Genomic DNA, 23,216 nt, shown 5'->3' with positions numbered 1-23,216 from the left:
TGCAGAAAAATAGCCAGAGGGGCCATGTCCAGGGCGAACCCCAAACCACGCTGACCAAGGCAGTCAGTCACACCAAGAAATAGCAGGGCAGGGGCATGAGGGCTGGCCCCTGGCCGCAACGTAGCGACCAGAAGACATCCGAGACGGCATGGGACCGCAATGCTGGAGAAGTCCATGAGGCACCCCAGGACACCGCCACCTGACCCTGACCCAGCACACACCAGTCTGCCGTGGGGGAGGTGGCAACGGGAAGAGCATCACTCCCACATGAAGAGTGTCCCCTTGGAAGACCAAGCATGTAGCTCTGTGACATCTTGTCACATTCAGAACACTTTCAGATACCCTCTTGGGAGAGTTCTTCCAGAAGGTAACAGAATGGAAGGCTTTCTCTCTCAGATGCTTGTGGTCCGTGCTCCAGCTATGGGCTGGCTCAGGCACCAGAGGGGTTCTGCTGCAGGCGTGGGAGCCCCTGCTCCCCACAAAAGGGGACACACACACAAGGCAGTGACTGCTTTCAGGGATTGGCAGGCATCCCCACACCTGGACTCAGAGCAGCTGGAGGGGGGAGGGGGACTAAGAAATCCCCACTCTTCCTGGGACCCCTTTGAGGCCTCTCTGCCTGTGGCCAGCACCACCTTCTGCCTCGCCCCTCTCCTTTCTTTTTTTTCTATTTTCTCTTTATTTCTATTGCCAACACTATTACAGGTCCCTGTCTTCTCCCCTTCCCCCCACTCCTCCTGGCCCCTGCCCCCCTTCCCTCTGGCCATCACCACACTGCTGTCTGTGTCCATGGGTCTTGAATATATGTTCTTTGGGTGACCCTTCACCTTCTTTCATCCAGGCCCCCTGCCGTCTGCCAGCTGTCAGCCTGTTCCATGTGTCCATGCCTGTGTTTCTATTTTTTTTTCATGAGTTTATTCCATATGAGTGAGATCATGTGATATTTTTCTTTCTCTGACTGGCTTATTTCACTTTCATAATATTCTCCAGGTCCACCCATGCTGTCTTGAAGGGTAACAGTCCCTTCTTTTTTTACGGCCATGTAGTTAGTATTCCATTGTGTAAATGTACCACAGGTTTTGATCCACTCATTTACTGATGGGCACTTGGGCTGTTTCCAGGTCCTGACTATTGTAAATAATGCTGTCATGTACATAGGGGTGCATATATTCTTTCAAGTTGGTGTTTGGGGATTCTTATAATATATGTTCCCAGAACTGGGATTACTGGGTCAAAAGGCAGCTCCATTTTTAATTTTTTGAGGAAAATTCATACTACATGCATACAAGGCTGGCTTTTACTAGTCAGGACCCAGGGGCAGGTCAGCTAATGCTCGAAGTCACTGGGCTGCCTCGTGCCTTGAGCCACCTGTCTCGGCTGCCAGCTGGCTGTTAGGCTAGTCACTAAAAAGCTCATCACTGAAATCTCCTCTGGTGGGATTGGGAGGATGGGGCTATTGGACCTCCCATGAGGGGGAGGTGCCTTCAGAATTCAGGGAAGACAGTGGTGGGTGTCATTCCCTGCCCAGAGCCACCTATCTGAGTCTTTCCTTGATTTTTTCTTGACCTCAGCAGGACGGGTGGAGCCCCAGTGAGTCAAGCAGGTGTGTCTGCCAGAAGCTGGGAGAATGTTTCTATCTGAGTTCCTGTGAGGGAGGAGCTCCAGTCAGGGTCACAGGGAAGTGGGAGAAATAGCCTTACTCCCAAGCTGGTCACTAAGCCCTCCTGAGTCCGCCCTGACCTCTACGCCCCAGCCTAGTCCACTGAGTCCTTGGCAGGGCCAGAGAGCCGCAGGGTGGGGAAAGGGAAACACCAGAGGGTGTGGGGGCAACTGCTTTTCCTCGGGCTAATGGCACTTGGAGGGGATTGCTCTGCCCAAAAAGGATGGCTGCTCTGGGATTGGAGGATGACTCAGTACAGAGGGCATGGAGGCTGTTCCCCCAGGCCTCTCCCCAAAGCCACAAACACCATATTCTCATCAGGCGACTCTGGTCAGCACCACTGAAGCCTAAGGTGAGTAGCTGTAAACAAAATTTTGCATTTGGCCCTTTAAGAGGGTGCCTTTGACTCCAGCAGGCTCTGCCTCTCCTGGGCAGACAGAAACCTCACTGCTTTTCCCAGCTGGATGCTATGTGGATGCCTATTCCTGGCACTGTAGCTCTGGGCTGGGGGACCTGGCCTGGGGCTGAGGTGCCACACCTCTCAGGGGAACCTCCCCACAGCTGAGATGTCCCTCCTTAACCTCAGCCACTGTCCACAGGGCCACCCCTCTCATGCATCTACCTTTCCTACCAGACTTCAGGTGGCTGCTTCTGCCTTTCTTGGTTATAAGTCTCCTCTTTAGGTAGTCGTCAGTTGGCAATTCAGGGGCATTGTTCCCCAATTCAGTTGTGCAGTAGGTCCCACTTGGTTCTGGGAAGAGGTGAGAGTAACATCCCCTACTCTACCACCATGTTGAGAAACCTCCCCCTTCTTCCTTTTCCTAGACAAGAGATGATGCTGGATCAAGACTCTCCTAAAGTGGATTTGAGAATTAGTTCTCCCATCTTCTCCAGCTAGGCATCTTCGATCAATAAGCCTGTGCTTGCTCCAAACCCTGATCTACTGAGTATTTGTTTTAAAGCCTCAGGAACACAAACCTTAGGCCTGTAACAGAACCAGTTTAGGAGGCAAAAAAGCTACTATCTTATTTAGTGAACTATGCATTTGACAATTATCAAAATCTAACCTACCCCATGCTGTTACAGGGTGCAGCCAAGAGGGGGGACCCCAAATGGGCATTTGAAATGGGGTCCAGAACGTAAGGTGTCCAGGAGATTTTAAGATGTCCTCATCCCACCCCAGGTGTGGGTTGGGGTAAGGGACAAGTGGAGCAGGGCCATTGAGAGCTGTTTCACATAGCAACAGCCTTGTAGCTAATCTCTGGTGTGGTCATTTAACATATCTATAGCCTTTGGCTGGTCGTTTAGACATGTTAAATAGCTGTGGCCATGCTCTGAGCCAGGGGAATGGAAGTAACTACCCCACCAAGAAGTAACTGGGGGGCTGGTCCCCCAAGTTAACAGTGCCTGCGTGAGAGCTTGGAGAAGATTGGCTCCAGGACATGGGGCCACACCTGCCCAGACTCATGATGGCAGTCCCGTAAAGCTGGAAGGGTATGAGTTCTGGCATGTGAAGCTAAGTGTGGGAGGAGTTGGAAATGGGGCTACAGAGGAAGACTGGATCGGGGATTTAAACCCAGATGCAGTAGCCATTGAGGGAGAGAGAACCACACAGCTTTAGCAGAGTGAGGACTCCCGCAGCCCTGCAAGAGAGAATCACCATGCCGCTTTAGCAGAGAACCGCCACTTGGCTTTGGCAGAGTGGCGACCCCCGCCACTTGCAGCCATTGTGCAGGGGGAGAAGCACGCAGTTTTGGCTGAGTGGGGAATCTTGTGGCCCTGGGAGAGAGGACCACGTGTCTTTGCCAGAGTGGGGACCCCCGCAGCTTTATAAGGGGGAACCACCACCTGGTTGTAGCAGAGATCCTGGTGACTCAGCTAAGGGTGCCGGGAACCCAGGGAGGTCTCCCAGTCGAGATGAAGTACTAACTGGGAATAACCAGAGGACTGCCTGAGCCATGGACTTCTATTTGCTTTTCTGAGATATGGTACTCTGGACTGGGCAAAGGGGGAAGAAAGGAAGGACTATGTCTGTTTGTGGGTGTTTTAAGGGACTTTAGAATTTTTTGATAAAGACATTAGGTCACTACTTTAAGTTTGTATAGCATTAAATAAACATTTCTTTTCTTTTTCACGAATTTCTGGCATTGAGAGACATCTTTCCTCTGGCGGTGGACATAACGGACCTGGGGGCTTCTTTCAATAATAGTATATCGTCCCAGGCCCCCCCTTGTTTGTTCTGTAATAATGCAATACATTATTTGCCCTCATTATAGATATTTAAAAGTGTGTGTTCATTGCAGGCTCCGAAGAGCACTAAGAGCATCATCAATTAAAGGTTTCAACAGCCGTGCAAAGTACGCTTTTTAAAGAAAAAAGCACTCTTTATGAAGAATAAATTCTAGTAATACTACACACAAATCAGGCAGGTATAAAGACAAAAAAATGCATCTGTTTCAAAGCAAATATCCCCAATCCACAAATGTTTCAAGAAAACAGTCTTGTCAAAGATGAGAACCATTCAAAATCAAGCACTTCTAACCCGCTGTGGCCCACCAGGGCACTGCTATTACAGACAACAGAGGAAGTGAAGCTGACGGCTTCACTGCAGTCAAGCTCTGCAGCCAACTAGACTGGTTCAAATTGTTACTAAATGTGAAACATAGAACAGTCACTAAACCCAACTTTCATGTCCTCATCTATAAAATGGAAATATTAATAGTGCACGTGGATTTAGGAAGATAACTGAGGTCATACAAGCCTGTAAAGCACACTAGTGTGATGTTATATAATCACAATCTCTTAATAAATGTTGTTATTGTCATTACTATTATTTTATGCTAGAAGGACGTCCTACATGTGTTAGAAGAAGACAACAAAAATAATAAAGATTGGCACCAAGGATCACCAGTACAAAACATGAATTTGCAAAATACTTGTTTGGTGTCCAAAAAAGTGGGCCAGCTGGAGCAAACAGGTTCAAGACCAAGAGAACCCTCCGCATAGAAGCAGTGCTGGGAGCCAGATGCCATTGCAAAAGCTCTGACTGAACCCAAACAGCCTGTTTGAGAAATCACAAACTTGCCTCTCCAACCCTCTATCTGGAAGCAGGAGACAGACCACGATCTCCCCTGCATGCCTCTACCAGCGACCTTCACTCTGAGTGAGTCTAGATCTGCTAGGACTGCACACCTGCTGGGATAAGGGGCCAGCCAACTCAGGGCAGTGAGGAGCCTGGGGGCTCAGGGTCCAGCTGCATGCGGTGTGTCAGGAGCTGCTCCATGCTCATCAAACATGCTCACAAGTCATCCTCAAAGTGAAGACCCACTCCTCTGGATGGGGTGGCAACTCAGAGGAACGGTGACAACTCACTCAGCTTGCCAGCAAGGAGGATCAATGGGGGTGGGGGTCCTCTGTCAAAGGCCCTGAAATTTCAGTCACTGGAGCCCAGGAGCAACATTTCTTTATCTCTCCCTATTTTAAAACAGGCACACCCTCTAAGAATGTGACTTCTCCATTTAGCTTGAACAAAACTCAGCTCCTAAACTGGAAAGGGTCCTCTGGAAAAACACACCCATATCTGAGATTACATTCCCTCATCTGTAAACCATAGCTCCTAACACCAGCCCTACCCATCCCACAGGTCAGCTATGAAGACACAACAATAATATTGACTTACTGGTTCAAGAACACACTTTTCTAAGGGTGTTTTCATTGTATCTTCACTGGTCCCAAAAGGCTAACAATGATATCTATAACCGTGTTATTTCCCTTTGTCAATTTTCCCTTAGCACAGGGCCAGCCAAAACCCAGAGAACAACGTCTGCATTCTAATTCAAAACCGAAACCTAGCAGTTTGTCAATAAAGGAGAGTCAGCAGACCCAGGATGACATTTAATCCTGCTGAGATAAAGAGGGCACTTCTTAAAAGGACTATTCTTCTTGGAGTACCCTGAGGTCTCTCCTGTATGATAGACAGGGTGGTTAGGAAGTAAACAAAGGCAAAGTGAGTAAAAAGGCCTTCCACGGAACAGTCTCAGGCTCTACGACCAAGAGTCAAAGTCTTACAGAGCTCTGGGAGCCTCCACCAACAACCTGGAAGAAAGCTACTGTCTGCACCCACTGCAATTCTTCCTTTCTGTTTTCATGCCTTCTTCTTTCAATACATGTGTATTGGGCATCTACTAAGTGCTAGACACTGGCAAAATTTTTGAGAAAAGAAGACAATCTTCTTCTTCATGGGGTTCAGAGTTTCATGGTGGGGACAAATCAATTAAGTCATACACCTAGCATTACAAGGGAGGTACATGCTCATCTGAGCAACCAGGCTCAAGATGGCACTCCAGCCAGGAAGCGGCAGCTGGCCACAGACACCCAGCAGGACACAGCTCTGAGTGAGGGTGCCCAACATGGACTGCACGCATGCTGGGGCTCTCCAGCTACAGTAGAAGGTACATCGCCCATCAGGAAGGGGGCAAACGCAGGAGGAGGGTGTAATTACCTACCAATCACCCACACTCCAGGCAGGCAAAACATGCTGTCTTCTAGCTGTTTGTGTATCATTAGAGGGAAATTACGATGTCATTAGGAAGAAACTAAATAATGTGCATGTTGTTATGACAAGGATGCAGGCTGCTGGAGCCTGCCTGCACAGATTGCCCACACCCAGCCCCTTTCTAGAGGTCAACTCGGTAGAAAATAAGAAGGAGATACTGCCTTACCCGTTGTCTTCCCCTTGTAGAAGATCTTCATGTCCATCAGCCCTGTGAGCTGGCCTGCCAGGAGCGTCACGTGGGACCCACTGTGTTTGGAAGCTCGGAATATGCTGAGCTGTGACCAGTCATCCCAGTAGATTTCATTCTAAAACGAAGACCTTTCTCTTTAGTCCAGCTCTTCAGTCCTTTATTCTGAACCCTCAGGAAGAACCAGAGTTCTGCTATGCAGTGGACACCCAGAAGGCACTGTCTGAATGGTCAGCCCCAGCAAGACTCCACTTAAATGCAAGAGGCATTGATTTTATCCAAACCTCACCCAATATCTACAGTGATGGAACTACCCCCAAAGAAACTATCTGATAAGCATAGAAGCTGGACCACAAGCCCAACCACCCAGTTTGAAATCTGCTTCTCAGTGTTGGGAAGCGTGTTTTGCCCTCCAGCATCAAAGTGGAAGTGGCCAGTGACCCCAGAGATGCAGGACTCACCTGAAGCCATCAGGGAACAAATGGAGCAAACCTTGCAGGAGAGACACTCATGGAGCCAAACAATCCCTCCGACGTATAAGGGCAAATTGGGAATTTTGTGTGAAATACCTTGCCTTTGACCTTTTGAAATGTGAACAGTAATTACCCTGGACTCTCTTGTCTGGCTTCCTTCCTCATGAGCTGAAGGAAACTGCCTCAAATTCAGTTTAAGGAGCTACTTTCTAGAAGTCAGGTAAGCTGGTGTGCAAAAACCCAGAGAGAGTAGATCCTTCACCTCAGCACACTCTTCACCCATGCTGAAAGAATGCCATTGCTGGACACCAACAGTCCTACCTTAAACACCGCAATGGCATAGGGGTGTGGGAGGTTGTCCAGGACAATCGAGCGCTGCTGACCACTCAGAGTGACCCGTTCAATGCAGTCCAGATAGGCGTCTGTCCAGTAGATCCACTGGTCATCCACAGTGATGCCGTTGGGCCATTTCACATCCTCTGACACAAGACAATGGACAGCAGAACCATCCATGTTGCTCCGATAAATACCAGGCTTCAGGTCTCCCCAGTCAGTCCAGAACATCACTCTGGTCGAGACGAGAAAGCACACCCTTCACACCAGAACTAGGGGAACAGGAGCTCAAGTGCTGCCCCACAGAGGCAGAAGCCCCTCTGGAATCACCAGCTGTTATTTCAGTGCATGTGTTGTAATATGCAATCAGAGTACTTAAAGCCATTTAATTCCTTGACCCAAAAACTCCTTTACTGGAATTTATCTGCAGATATAATCAAGTTAGGCAAAGATAACATACAAAGATGGTCATCACAGCAAAGAAAGATTGTTTATACTAGCAAAAACATGAATTTTTAAATAAAACATATGTATATTTGTGTGTACATATATATGTTAACCTATAGAAAAAGTGATATACTATGGTTGATATAAATGACTATTATGAAGCCTAAAATGTACATGTGTTTCTATGAAACTATCTTCAAAACATATTAAATTTTTTAACGTTTAGACTAGTACATACCTTATTACTCTACTTGGTATATAGGTATATGTGTCTGGGTGTTTTAAAGATATATGCTTGTACATGGGTTAAAAAAATTCTGAATGAGACACATGAAACTATTAAGCCCTGGGAAATGTGAAGTGGAGAGTTAATAGTGAGAAAGGAAGAAACAAATATTGTTCATTTCATAAACTTATGTTTGCTTTTAACATTTTAAATCAAGTGCATGCATTACTTTCAGGGATGTGTTCTATTATTAAAAATAGATCTAATCCTCAATTATAAATGCTATAAGAAACTGCAGCCCTGGGAGGTGTGGCTCAGTGGATTCAGCACCAGCGTGCAAACCAGAGTGTCGTTGGTTCAATTCTCAGTCAGGGCACATGCCTGGGTTGCGGGCCAGGTCCCCAGTGGGAGGTTGCACATGAGGCAACCACACATTGATGCTTCTCTCCTTCTCTCCCTCCCTTCCCTTTTCTCTAAAAATAAACAAAACCTTAAAGAAAAGAAAAGAAAGGGTAGAAAGGCTACCCCAAAATTTCCCTTTCAGCTATGTTTCCTAAGTCAATAAAGTAATAAAGCACTTTTGTGACCCCAAGTGTATATGGATTGCTAGGAAACCTACACATGCTGGAGGGCAGGGTAAGATGGGAGGAACTAGATGTTTGCACCATGTGAGGAACTCGAGATACAGAACCTTCACAATACCCAATCAGGCCTAACATGTCTACAGAGTAACTTTTAATATTGTGTTTTGTTGGAGAAAACCCCTACAGATGTGAGACATCTGGATGCCTAGAGATTCTGATGTGTGTTAATGAAAAGTCACCTGACAGAGACTGTGGTTTCAACACTCAGTTAATACATGATTTCAGCCACAGTCCTGGGAAACAGAGCTTTTGTCCAGCACTTTGCATTCCCTTGAGGATCTGGCTGCTATAGCCTTTGGCACTCACTGACTTCCACTGGGGAGACACTTACCCCTCCTGGGGCATGAGGACCAGAGCCCTAGGCCGATCAAGCACAGAGGAATTGACGATCGTGAGTCGGAAGTCACCATCTGGATGAGCTACCTGACCAGAAAAGGAACAGAAAAAAGCCAAGATGGACCTGAGCTCCTTAAAAGTCTCCTCTCGGCTCCTGCCTACGGACATGCCCCCAACGGATCGGAACTCTGCCCCTTTTCCGGTCAGCATGACTTGTTCGCTCCTTGGGCTCACATGCCCACTCTCACGTGGTCTGACAGAGGCCCAGCACCACCTGTGCCCCGGTTCCTGGGCGTGAGGAGCTGCACAAAGCACTGGGTGTGCTTTTCTCCTTGGCCCTCCTGTGATACTCCACCACACGCCAGTCCCCAGCAGTCCACCTGTCCACAGAACACACACTCAGGGTCACAGCCTTGCAATCAGGTGTCTCCAGGCTCATCCCACCTTCTCTCTCCTCCATTCAGTTCCTACCACTACACAAAGACATGTCTTCTCATGGTTCTCTCAGCCTATCTGTTCCTGCCATCTGCCATACTGCCTCCCGGGCCTGTTGTCTGCTCTCTAATCAAACCCTGCCTTTCCTTCCAAACTCCCCTCCAGGCCTTCCTCCTCTGCCCCACCTTGGTCAGTGAGCATCTTTAGCTTTGTACCACTCAGCATAAGCAGCACTGAGTTGTGCAGTGGCCCTCCATCTTGGCTGCAACCTTCTAGCACCCAGCAGAGCACAGGCCCTATGTGGTGAGAGAGAGGAGAGACCCATGGCGTGCTCAGTAAGAGCCCGGCACTGTGCACCTCTCTCCTTTCTCTCCTCTCACCGGCCCTGGGACATGGGCATGACCCTGACCTCAGGCAGGGGTCAGTTTGGGTGTCACACTTTTAAGATGCCTCCCTGCCTACCATTTCCAACACTGTCCCACAGCACCCTCACAGGGTGGGTCACTCTGCCCTGGCTGATGTTCTCTGCAGCACTTAGCACCAACAGAACTGACTGACTTATTTCTTCATCATTTTGCTTCTCCACTAAAATCTACTGTCTATCAGAATCCATGTGCCTTGCCTACTGCATATTGTCACGTCATACAGCTGTGCCTGGAACACATCACACCCCCAAGAAGAACCTGTGACATGACATCATCTTACAGATGAAGGAACTGATGTCCAAGTCACAGAGCTACTGGAATGAAGATTGAGCCCAGGCCTATCTCTCACATCTGGGGCTTGTCCTGCCACTTTGCCTGGCTCTCTGCATCTACCTGCTTCTCCTGGGCGCCCCCACGGCCCCCGTGCCAGCCCCACAGAGAAGCTTTGCAGGAGTGCCACAGCAGGGTCCCAGGCCAGGGCAGGGCAGGGGCCATTTCTTGCCTTTGTGGTGCCTTGGGTGCTAAGCTGCAGATGGATGAGGCGAGGAAAAGAGAGACAGCCACCTTACTGGACCATCATGAGCATGAACCAAAGAGTTCCTGCAAAGTGGCCCCAGCTTGGCTTGCTGCACAGAAGGACTCACTGGCATCATCAGTTAAGGTGATGGCAATCATGACACTGTCACTGCTGCTCAGTCGACTGCAGCACTGTCAGAGCACCAACGTCACAGCTTTGTAATAATGCTGTGGCAATGTCACTATCATTATTGTTTCTGCTTTATGTCTTTTCTAGCCAAAACACAAACTTTCAGGTGCCCTCCTAAAATCTGTCTGACAGGTTCACGTACTGTTCTTATGTAGAGCCACTGGGACACAGAGCAATGATTCTGAGACTGTTGCCCTTCCCTCCTTCTTTACAGGCTCAGGGACTCCATTCTCCAGACTCTCTGAGACGCTGCAGGGTCCTATGAGACACTGGTTCCCACCTCAGTGCCAAGTCTGGCTCAAAGCCCATGTGCTCCCTCAAGTGCTGCATGGACATGGGAACACACATACCTCAATCTTTTTGAAGCCTGCATCCACCCAGTAAAGTAACTGGCTGAGGGGCTCAAAGGCCAAGGCTTCAACGGTCTCCAAGCCAGAGCTGATGATCACTTCCTGCCCTGTGCTCCCATTCAAACAGAGGCGCTGAGGAGAGAAAAGGGGAAGCTCTGAGTGAAGTTCAAATGACCTCCCACCCAATGGCCCACGGATGGTGACCCTTATTCACCCAACCTGACTGGCACGGAATGCAGTGTTTTACATCAGTAAGCTTTCCTAAGATGTAAAGCCAGCTTTTAATAAAAGCATTTCTAAAATGTGTCATGACTTCCTGTCGGAAGCAGACAAGCTGAACAAGGTGACCCCCGAGGCCAGCCTGCACCATCATGAGCACCAAGTGATGAACCTCGTTGCACCGCAGTGACAAACTCAGAGACAACCGAGATGCGCGCATCTGTTTGCCTTTCAGATAAAACAAGATCAGTATTATTTTTAAGGTCTTCTGTCTGCTTTTTACAGTCTTCCTCCCTTCCTGGCCATTGGGTGCTATTGTCCCCTTGGGACAGCTAAACTGAGCAGTCACCCTGCCCCTGTGCCCACCCCTCAGATGCCCAAGCACTGTGACACTTCCATTGGGCTGGATGTCCAGACAAAGCCTGCTGAAACTGCGCTACTAAAAGGATGAAAGACTCAACAGCTGTCCTGGAAAATGCATGGGTTTAAGTGCACGGCGGCCCTCTATCTGGCCCATGCATGCGGGGTCTTCGCAGCTCACTTCCTGGTCCTCGACTGTGCTTGGAACAGCTGAAGTGGATAATGCCATGAATGCCACACAAGTCAAGTGTGACTATATCAAGGCTGGGCAGAAGGGTGCTAGAAGCAGGTGGTATGACAGGAAGCAACTAAAAAGTCCAGCATTCCTAGTCCTAAAAGCTTCCCAGCAGGAAAAGGAAGACCTTGTTTACAAGCAGGACTGTGGATTTGGGGCTCCCTTTGTCATTCCTATAAGGACAGAGGTGGGCAAGGAAAGACAGGATTAAAACAGAAAACTGAGACGTTTCTTCAGTCAGCCTCCAGATGAATCATGACTTAAAATTTCCAACACCCACTTCCTTAGGCCATTCTGAAAGACATTTACCTAGTTTGGACAGGTGCCAGGCACAGCCCCAGGACCAGACTGAGGGCTGACTCACCTGGATGATGTCCAAGGCCAGGTCAGACCAGTATAGGCAGTTGCGCTCATAGTCGAAGTCGAGGGCCACCGCGGCCCGCAGCCCGGCGAGCGGCAGCTGCTCCGTGGCTCCCGAGGCCAAGTCGTAGCGGTGGATGGACTTGCGCGTGGCATACAGGATGAACTCATTCTCCTCTGCACAGACCACAGCACAGCAGGGAGGGTGATCCGGGGCGCGTGAGGGCTTCCAGGCGTGCCATACCTGCTCTGTCCTCATGCACTAACCGCAGAGCCACGCAGGGCAGGAGGTGTGGGTCCAGTGCAGAGCACAGGGGCCAGCCCCAGGAGGGGTGCGACGGGACCACATCTCCACCTGGACGAGCTCCTCACACTCCCCTGAATCTTAAATGGGTGTTCTCGTCCACAAAGCCAATGACTTGTCACTTTCCTTTTTTTTCATCTAGATCCCGAGGTAGGTGTGGTCCAGCACCCAAACCCCGAGGCTCGGTCTAGATGTCATCAGTCACACTGGACAAGACAACAACACCAACAGCGTGTTGTCCTCATGATAAGGCCGTATCACATGTTACCACAATCTTGGGGACTAGAGACTGCTGGTCACTAAAGACTGTAGCTAAGTTTTCTCATCAATTTGCTCACCTGTTAAACATCATTTACAATGGCATGTAGCAATTATATCAACCTATTATGTTTTTAAAACAATAATAATGCATTTGTTCTTGACTACTGACAAAATGTTTTACAACATGATTATCACAAAGACTATTTCTACTAAACAAATACTTATACACACTGTACCTACTATGTACCAGGCACTGTTTAATGCAAATAACAACTGTATAATGGAAGAACTACTATTAACACAACTTCACCAATAAGAAAACTGAGAGCAGAGAGGTTAAGTGACTCACTCAAGGTCACGCAACCAGTAAGTGGCAGAACCACGCCTTGAACCAAGGCAGTCTGGATCCAATCTCCACTATAACCGCTACACAGTGCTGCCTTTTATGATGTAGATGCAATATTGCCATTTTTTAAGTTACAGAAATAGATGCCCAGAATTCCTAAGGAGATTTACTTAATATCAGAGGAGTAACCAGATGAGGTAGTGCTCTGCCTCCCACTTGGGGAACAGCCTGGAAAACATCAGACTCTTCCAAGGGAGCAGAGGTGAGCAACACACTCACACCCTGCACGTCTTTCTGACGACGTGTCACGCATGGGGCTGGGGCCAATCCGAATCCCTCTGAGGGACATCTACATCATTACTGCTGTCCTCCCCTTTCTCTCATTCCAGTCACTTGACGAGTTAATGAGGACGAGTCACAGCTTTATAAAGGCTAGATAATGCACCAAAAACAAATCTACCTGCAACTCTTAATAAAGATAAGGTGGCCTTCTTTGGCTCCAGTGTGACTTCACTCCAAAAGTATATAAGCTACCATGACATGGTGACTAATTTCTCCTTCCCACTTACGTCTCCATGAAGGGGCCGTCAGGATGGAAACTGCCTGAGCCTGTGGCTGACACAGGAGCTCAGGGCTCTCAAGAGTCTGCCACCATCACAGGGAGGATGAGCACAGTGAGCCCTTCCCCTCATCTCTCCCTGACCTCTGTGAACCTCATCCGGGTGCTCTGGCTCTTCCTCCTAAGAATGCCTGTACAGAGGAGCTGAGACTAGAAACACTGAAGTGCCTTAGGGGTAGGTGGAGAGGAGCATGCATCATTCCCATGGGTAATGTCGATACTTAACTTAGGGAAGGAACAGGATTCTTGGCCAATCCAGCCATACGCGAGCACAGTGTAGGAATTGGTGTTATTACAGTAATCATAAAGGAAAAAAACTGCTTCACTTTTAAAGTCCTTCTAGATGCCCAGGTGACCTCGTCTTTGCAAAGATGCTGAGGTCTCCATCAGTCCTATGACCTTTCCCTTCGGTGGCACATCCCTGCCTCCAGTTCCACACATTTAAAAAGAAAAAACATTGAGGAGGTGGCCTACACCACAAATAAGATTTTTCCACTTCATTCCCTGAGTTATCCTCTTTCTCAAAAGAGAAAATATCTTTATCAGTTTAATCGGCTTTAAATAAACTCTTTTGTCCCTTGCTGAGTTATCTTCAAAACACTTATTACAAACATAGGAGCTCCATTTCCTGAGAGCTGCACTCACGCCCGCCAGCCCAAGCCCTCCTTGCCAGCTTCAGCGCTTCTCCAGGAAGCATCTGCCCATCCCTGAGAGTCTGCTGAGGTAGTTCTCTCTGTCTCCACAGTGAGGCATGCAGATTACTCTTGTAAAGCAGGAAGACTAAATTAAGGGACTAATGAGCTAAGCATGGAAACCACAGGGTGAGCTGACAGGCTGTGAGCAAGGACAACACACCGCTGCAGGTGCTGGAGGAGACAGCCCCCTGCTGAGGGACATCCGTGCCCCTCACTCACGTGCACACAGAGGGGTGAGCAGTAGGAAGGGCTCAGAGGGAACAAGGAAGTGCTACTGAAGAAAGACCAGCAACAGAGTAAAGAAAAGGTGCTAAGAGATTAACTCTTTGTTGAGGGATCATAATTCCGTGTGCATAGGACAAGTACTTCCTGTGCCGACACCACTAAATCAACGAAATCACCGGCTTCAGACACATTTCCAGCGTGTGCACACACTCCAGAGAAGCTGTTCTTAATCAGCAAGCATAACGGTCATCTAAGATGCTGGGCATAACATCGTCTGCCACCACAGCCACAGACAGGTAAGAGCATGGACTCTGCTACCTAGCACAGGTATGACCTTAAAAAAGCCACCCAACCCTCTCCTCTGAGCATGCGTCCTCATATTTTAAAAACAGTGGAGCTAACAATATCTGCTTCAGGAATTAAAATGACAACACATGGAAAAGGGCATTAAAATGTGCAAAATCCCATTAAAATATTACTGATAATTATTCTTATATAAATTAAGATAGACCCCTTAGCTACTTCCCCAAAAGCCACAGTCTCTTCATGCTCATCACCGATAAACAGACCCAGGAGCACAGAGCAGGCCTTCGGGCACCGCTTACCTGTCCCTGCCCAGGACGCCACGGATGCCAATCGACCTTTCTCAATAAACAAAGGGGGTTTCCTTCAAAAAATACTTCTCGTTCCTGCCGAGTCATAAGGCTACAAATACATTTAGTTTGAATCCCAACCACGAGAGTGGACCTGGGCAGGAGGATAATCACATTGCAGGGACAGCCCATGGGGTCAAAAGGAGAAACAGCCTCTTACCTGCCAAGGGGCACGGGACCAGTTCTCCCTCCAGTCTCGCTTCAACATCTCCTCCACTGCAAGTGTCCCCAGAAATCTTCCGGTATCTGTCACCCCCCACCCGAGAACAAGAGATCAGAAACATCAAATAACAGTTATAAGGGCTTTGTGACTGGGAACAGTTTTCCTACCCAAGCACAACGGGCTCAGCTCCTCATCCCCCACAGAATAGGAAGCAGGACTCACACCAGCCCTGCTTGTGACCACATCAGGCAGCGCCGACAAGCTGGAGTGCTGTCCTGGTAAGACTTTTACATCTATCTCTCCAACAAACTCCTCTGAAAATGTGTCCTTGCTAAAATGTATGGCTTAACAGAACTAGAGCTGCAGAGAAACATACAGACTTGCATTTTTTTCTGAGGGTAGAAAAGTTTGTAAACATCCTGACTTTACATGTTGCCCAAGCTACTTGAAACCTGCTCACGTGGAATGCTTTAGGGAACAAAAGGGACCCAGGTGGCTCTCTGTGTCCTCTCACAACACGTGTAGCCCCCCGCCACGTCCCTGGCACAAGGTCCTTGTGAGACGTACCCTCTTGTTCTCCTGTAAGTAGAGCCCACTGGACACGGCACAGGAGGGGAATACGACTTCCCAGAAAACTCAGGGTCTGGAACACAAGCCTCTAGTGACAGATCTTCACTCATCTTGAAGCCGAAGTCACTGAAAAGGCAGTCAGAGTTTGTTAAGGCCACTGGGCCACTTATGCGCTTGAGGCATTTCAGTCCCACCCTCAGGACCTCTACCGTCCTGCCAACCAGCTGCACTGCAGGCTACTTCACATGTCCCTTTACAGGCCACTCACATTTTCACTATCGTATGTCATAAGCAAACACAAGTCATTATGCCAAAAGCAAAACGATATTAAATTTTTTAGCTAGATCCCATTCCCTACCCGAAGACTCTGGGCCTGCCCTCTCTTGTTAAAAGGATTAGCAAATGGTAAAGAATTCCTAGCCTCAGTGAGACTTTCTCTTTGACGTGATTGGAAGAATTGAAAAAGCAATTAAGAAGAATAATCTCTTTTTTTAACCAAGGATTTTTTCCCCAATGTTATTTAAGATCATGTCCACAAACTACGGACAGTCACCCCAGCGCCTCATCCTGCACTTCGGGGCACAGCACTGTGGCACACGAGGCCTTCTGCAACTTGGAGGCCACATTTCTGCCAAACCTCCTGGCTCAAGGAGCAGAGTCGGAAGCAGGGTCCTCGGTCTCATCTCGGCTCTGCCTAAACTACGTGACTTCTCTCGGCTGCACTGAGCAACTCTAAGATGAGGCAGCTTCACTGCATGCTCACCAAGGCCCTGCCCCAACCACAGATCCATAATTCGGAGGAATTTTCCAGGTTTATGTCCTTTTCCCAAAAGGCTTCATTTACTCTAGCTGGTTCAACATGTATTTATTAAACACCTACTTTGTGAAAAATATTTAACAGGCACAGGACAAAGTGGTTTGTGCGCACTTTATGTCATAACCCACACACAGCATTTTGTGCAGAATGATTCAGAAGGAAGAGTTTTATTACTGCATCAAACAGGTCTTACTCACTAAATCAGATAATTTTTATTGAATGGCTGCTCTAAATCTTTTCAGGGACAATGTGGAGCATTAGCAAATTAGTTTTGTGCCTCCCTTTTTAGGCAGGTTTTTTCAAGTTGTAGGCCATAACCTAGTGGGCAGTAAAGGTACGTTGAAGGGTTAAGGAGCTTCCTCCCCCACCTCCCCTAACGAAGAGAAGACTGCGAAATCCAGCACACTTCCAAGGAGATGTCCCTTCCTAGGCTTCTGTTCTGATGACATGTATGCACATGCCCACACTCGAAGATGTGCAGGTGCAGGGTCAGACTGGGAAAGGCACTGTGCACCCTCATAGCTGCACTCGTGACAATGTGGGGAAATACAAAGATGTGAAAGAGTTAGTTACATTTTCAAAATTCTTTTTTTTTTTTGCCTTTAAAAAAAGATGTAAAAAAAACCTGCCCCTGAAACCAGGGCACACAGGGTCATGGCTGGGCATCCCAGTAGGTCTGAAGGGACAGTCAGCAGTAACCCACTGTCAGATGCAGCTGCCACACAGAAGCTGAACTAGCGAGTGGACCCTACAAATGTACTTGCTCTCGCTTCCTCTCCTGTTGTCCGTCTTCAGGCCTTTCCATTTCTCACTGCCACAGCTCAAGGTGAAACATCCCCAAGGCACACACAGCTGGCTGGCTGGTGCCTCCCCAGTAGCCACAGTGCCTAGAGGAGCAGGGACGGGTGGCCTGAATTCTGCACATCCTTGTCACCCTCAGGGTCACTGCCCTCACAAAGCCCAGCTCCCAGAATGTGGGGGTGGGGGGGTGGTGGCGCTTTCCCTCGTCTGTAATAAAGACTCAGCGCCCACCAGGTTTCTGTAATGGGCCAGCTGGGTGGACATGGGGGACAGTAAGAGCCAGGCCACTCACAGGAGGCCGGTTAAGCAGCCCCTGGTTCCCAGTCTGCTGTTGCTGCCGCGGCTGGAAGGCAGATTTTTGAGAAAAGTCATAACAGTGGTCATCAAGGGGGAAAAAAATCAAAGATCTGTTAGGTTTTCTTGCGTATTGTTTCATTTCATTTTGAAATACTTAATGGGGATAAAAAAGGGACAAGAGAGGACACGGTAATCAGTCTCGGGGGCTGCCCCTGGCCCACAGGAGCCCTCAGATCAGAGCTCCGGTCTCGGGGCATCTGACAGAGAGCAGAGGCGGCGAAGGGGCATGAACGGACATCACGGGCACCTGGAGTGGCTCTGTGGGTTTGCCAGGGTAGTGTCCACACCCTTCTCTCAGCACCAGGCCACTTTCACAGGGAATGTGCATCCTGCTGTTTAAAGGGTGAGCTCGCAGATGTGCAGCAGCAGAACCACCAAAGCCTGGCAGGGCAGCAGACTCCCAGAACTGCTGAGCCTAGACTTGCAATCTGACCAAATCCCAGGGAACTCACAGGCACACTGAAGTCTGAGAAGCTCTGGTGCAGGACCAAAGTTGGCCAGACCTGGAGAGCTGTGCTGGCAAATGAGACCTGCCAGGAGGGCAGCCACGGCCCCAGTGACCACGAGGGCTCCACAGCCCCTGTCACTGGCTGTGTGGCCCTGCTCCAGCGCACCAGAGGCTGCCAGCTTTAGTCAAGAAGAGGGTGCTTCCCAAAGTAAACTGTAGTTTCTTTGTGTGTCGGCAACTACTGAAAACGAGCGGTTTGTGTTCAATATCTATGCTCTACTGGCAGCCCTGCCCGTCTGGAATGGCAGCACAGGGTCGCAGACCAAGGGACCACAGGACCACCTGGCTGCACTGCTATAGTGATCCTCCCAACATGAAGCTCTGTTCTGGTCCACTACACTCCTCAGAAGCCTTCAAAGACACCCTCTGGCTCCCAGAACAAGGCCTCTCTTTCCAGCCTCATCTCTCCACACTGACCCCACTTCATACACCTAACGAGGCACCCAAACGAAACCACCACCACATGCCTGCCTGCTCACTTGCTACTCAGCCTCCTCAGAACGCTGCTGTGCACACAGCCAGGTGCTTCCTTAAGGCCCGTCACACAAGGCGCTTTCTCCAGAAAATTCTCACCTCCCCAAGAGCAAATCAGCGTCCCCCTTCCAGTCTGTGTCCTCCCAGGTACCACTTGTGGCGTTCCACTTCCTGTCACAATCACCTGTGTGTGCTTCGTTTCTCCTGCTTTTAGCAACATGGCAGTGCCTTGCATATGCTGTTCAAGGACTAATGAATGTAAGTGTGTGTGCACACTAATATTCCCTCCTATCAAAGAGAGAAATAAACTCCCTCTGGGACGGAGCTCCTCAGGAAAGGGAGTTGCCTATGGTGGGACGCCAGCATGCCCCCACTCAGGCTGCCTGAGCAGTGTCCCGGAACAGACTCCGGCAGTGTCCCCAAGTGGCCACGCCTCTCCCATAGCACACAGCTGCTGAGACTACATGGAATAACATACGGGAAAGGGCCCAGAGCAGGTGCTGGCACCTGCAAGGTGCTTAATAAATATCTGTTTCTTAGGATTCTCTTCCTTCCCTCAGGGGCCGGCACCAGACCCTGGCCTGCCTCTGTGCTGCCAAGAGTAAAGCCCCACACAGCCCCAGGGAGCGAGGAACAGCGCACCACTCGTAGTCCTGTCGGGTGCAGGAGCAGTTGGAAGTGACCACCGGCCTGTCGAAGTCCTCTCCGTTGAAGCAGGTGGCATGGGGGATCCTCCGCTTGAACACAGTCTTGTGCCCCAGCAAACACTCGCTGCCCCTCTCGTCGGATGGCGACCACAGCTTATAGTCATTCTCTGTGCAGGGAACCCCTGAAGAAAGGACACACAGCATCACAGGGAGCCCCTGAGGGGCGCCTCCCCACCCCCAGGCCCAGTCACCCACCTCCCAGCATCCTGGGGCTGCCCAGCAAACACCTCTGGAGCTGCCCCAGGCCTCTGCACCGCCTACTCCGAGGCTGGGGGACACCCACACACACGCAGACAGCACCCACTGCAGGTCAGATGCTCATGAGAGGAAGCTGGGAGGAAGGAAGCCACCTCTGGCACCACCTATTTCTGACTGGTTCTCTTTCACACCTTCTGTGTCCTGATGCTTTTTATCTCTTTATGTTCTCACTGAGTTCATCCTTCCTTCCCTAAGCCCTTGAGCATCCTTGCAACCATGGTTTTGAACTCTATCCAGCAGATTTCATGCCTCCATTTCATTTCAGTTCTTTTTCTGGGGATTCCTCCTGTTCTTTCACTTGGGGCAAGTTTGTTCATCTCCCCATTTTGGCAGCTACCCTGAATTTGCTTCTCTGTATTAGGTAGAGCTGCTATGATTCCCAGGCTTGACAGGGTGGCCTTATGTTGTGGGTGTCCTGTGGGACCCAGTGGCACATCCCCCTGATCACCCGAGCTAGTGTTCAGGGGTGTCCCATGTGGGTTATGTGAGTATGGTTGAGTCTTAGATGCTATTGGCCTGCCTGTGGGCAGGGTTGACCCTGAGGCTGGCTGACCGTGAGGGTCCTGCTCTCATTTTTTCTGAAGCCCACAACTGGGTGTGTTGGTGTGGGGCCTCTAGGGAGAGACTCTGGTACAGATCAACATCAGACACTGACTGTTACCAGCCTCCTTGTGGCTTCTTCTGTAAATCCTTGGTTATTAAACCTCTGTTCAACTAGTTTCCAGTTGGTTATTCAGGTTGATTGTTCTGTGTTTTAGTTGTAATTCTAGTTTGGTGCTGGAAGCAGGTGACTCCACTACCATCTGGATCCCTGGGCACTATCCAAACCTCTGATGTGTTTTAGCACATTCTAGAGTTCCTTTTAGAATGGGAAGCTGGAAGTGTTTATCTCCTAGGGAGCTAGGGAAAGGCTGTATCATCTAGGAGTATAGCTCCCAGCTTGGTTCCTGGGATCATGTGGGCCCATCTGGTTGTGTCGCCTGAGAGTAATACAGAGCCTGCTGTCACTACTGAGAAGCACAGGGTCTCCATGGAGGGAGGTGGAGGATGATAAGACAACCTGGACCACCACTTAATCGACCCACATCCACTCAAAACTTAACTAGAGAGGGTTTTACAGGAATTCCAAAGCAACCAAGGTCAATATGGGCATCTTATGTTTTTATATATATATATATATATATATATATATATATATATATATATATGCATGTCTTAGGTTGGAACAAATGCTACCTGAAAACAATCAAACATATCACTTCAGTGCCATTCAAATCAGCAGGTACTTATTAACCCCTTACTGCCCGGAAGACTTTCAGGTGGTGCAGTGCATGAAAAATAAAGATGCAGAGGACAGCTTCTTATGTCCAAGGACCTTACAATCAGTTGACAGGAAACACACATGCCAATGACAGGCACAGACCGGTGACTCAGGCAGGTGAGTGAACTAACACTCGGGACATGGAGAAGAAGGGAGGAGTCTTCTGGTTGGGATATTAGCAGGCAGGTCATTGGATCCAAAACATGAAAGGATTTTAACTGATGGAAACTGAATGGGTGGCCTGAGGGGCAGTCCCTGCAGCTGGAATATCATCAGCCAAGACAGAGAAGGGGAGCAGGGGAGGACAGCACATCGCCCTCTTCGCTCACGTGCCTATGCTCAGCCTGCAAGAGCAGATGCTGAGGAGGCCCCACACCACCTGGCCCATTGCCCTTCACAGAGGAGCTACCAGCAAGATTTGTCGGACCGAAACTGCTCATCACTCACCCACACACTCAACACACCTGCACCTGCACCTACGATGTGCCAGTGACTGCACACCAAGAGGAGGAAACACAAACAGCACACGGCCCTACCACGATGTGCCTGAGTGTGGCCCATGCAAACTTCAGTTGCTTACCATGCACGTGCCCATCTCACCCCATGGATCACACACGCTCCTAGGTACCCAGCATCTGAGCTGGTGCTCTGACCAGTAAGCATTTCCATGAACAGGGTAAGGAGGAAGCAGCTTACCCAGGGCATCTGTGGCATTGACCTGGAGGACCAGCCAGCTGTGGACATTCTCCTTGTTGGAGCCAAAAATGGTGAAGATGGTGCTCTTCTCGCCGGGCTCCGTGAGGAGCCCGTACACAAACACAGGCTGTGTGCAGAAGGTGAATGCTTTCCAGGTCTCCCCTTCATTGGTGCTGTATCTGCCCGAATGTAAGTAAGAGGGCCTTGCCGTTAATGCCTCTAGGGCAAGGGCTTGGTTTCCAGATGGTACTCACCAGGGGTCAGTAGCAGGGCTCCTTGGGGAACTGGCTAATCGTGACCTACAGCAGAGAGAGTTTAAGGTTGTGCCAGAGAGCAAGGAGTGCTCAGGGACGGACACAGGCAACACAAAGGATGCAGCAGCCAGCTCAGTGCACTCCAACTGACCACACTTAGACAGGTTGAACATAAAAAGGAAAGATAACAGAATAGATTATACAATGACTGAAAATAGAGCACAGGTCTCTAAGTGATACTAAAAGTAAGACAGAAATGTGGGAGAAAAATTTTTTCTTATATTCAATGCTACCTAATAAATATTAAAAACAATGATGGAATGAGAAAAGTGACCATTCCATAACCCCCACTGTTGTGACCGACTCAGACAAGGTCATCAGCAGATGCTAAAACCCCTGGGTGCAAAGTGCTGGGGACCAGAATGTTCACAGGGAAATGTAATCTCTCAGTGGGCGATGTAAGAGTCACCAACCCTCACCAAACCTGGTGTCACTAACAGTGGGACAACCTGACACTGCATACTTCCAATAAAGCACTGAGGATAGCGCATCACCTGTGTACACTTGTACACCACTGGACAAATCCAGCATGTGACAGATTCCATGTGGCAATAAGCCTGGATTCTTCAAAAATAAAAAATCAAAGCCACGAAAAACAAACAAAAAAGGAAGAAGGCTGGCTATAGATTAAAAAACTAAAGAGGTGTAACAACCAAATGTAGTGAGTAAACCTTGACTGAGTCCTGAGTTATTAAAAACTAGCTTTAATAATACAGAACTAAGGAAAAATAAATATGGCCTACGAGTAATACTAAGTTCATGTGAATATTCTTAGATGGGACAGCGGCATTCTGATTGTGCAGAAAAGTATCCTTATTTATTGGAGACGCATGGATGGATGAATGGATGGACAGACAGGACAGATGGGTGATAGTTGGGAAAACTGGAAAATTGTTAACACTCGCTAGTTCTAAGTGAAGGTTACTTGAGAGTTCTTTATGTAATTCTTCCAACTCTTCCTGAAGCCTTAAAAATTTTAAAGTTGGAAGAAAGTTATGTGCTGAGGAAAGTTTCCAAGGCAGATTACATCAGAACAAACCAGGAGGCCCCTAAAGCACTAGCAGCACTGAAGTGATGGTGGTGATTTCAAATTATCGTCAGTACTGAGGAAGAAGGGGAGATGGGTACCTCTGTGCTTCACTGCCCAACAAGCCAGCAAGATGGTCAACACAAGAA

General features: G+C 48.9%; 1 protein-coding gene across 4 annotated transcripts in view; it reads right to left on the bottom strand.

The window, feature by feature from the left end:
* The window catches only part of SORL1 (sortilin related receptor 1), a 155,564-nt gene that overhangs the window by 58,067 nt on the left and 74,281 nt on the right, over positions 1-23,216 (bottom strand). For all 4 annotated transcript variants that reach the window (XM_045860140.1, XM_045860143.1, XM_045860142.1 and 1 more), the window contains 9 exons: positions 21,727-21,905; positions 19,387-19,573; positions 15,785-15,913; positions 15,215-15,300; positions 11,956-12,128; positions 10,778-10,909; positions 8,857-8,948; positions 7,197-7,443; positions 6,382-6,520 (listed from right to left, as the gene is read on the bottom strand). In XM_045860140.1, coding sequence (XP_045716096.1) covers positions 6,382-6,520; positions 7,197-7,443; positions 8,857-8,948; positions 10,778-10,909; positions 11,956-12,128; positions 15,215-15,300; positions 15,785-15,913; positions 19,387-19,573; positions 21,727-21,905 — 1,364 coding nt within the window. The remainder of the gene's footprint in view (positions 1-6,381; positions 6,521-7,196; positions 7,444-8,856; positions 8,949-10,777; positions 10,910-11,955; positions 12,129-15,214; positions 15,301-15,784; positions 15,914-19,386; positions 19,574-21,726; positions 21,906-23,216) is intronic.

This window comes from Phyllostomus hastatus, unplaced genomic scaffold (genome assembly GCF_019186645.2).
Source record: "Phyllostomus hastatus isolate PE091 unplaced genomic scaffold, TTU_PhHast_1.1 phas_scaffold_193, whole genome shotgun sequence".
In the NCBI taxonomy this organism is placed as follows: Eukaryota; Metazoa; Chordata; class Mammalia; order Chiroptera; family Phyllostomidae; genus Phyllostomus; species Phyllostomus hastatus.
This window is presented reverse-complemented; position numbering and strand designations above follow the sequence as displayed.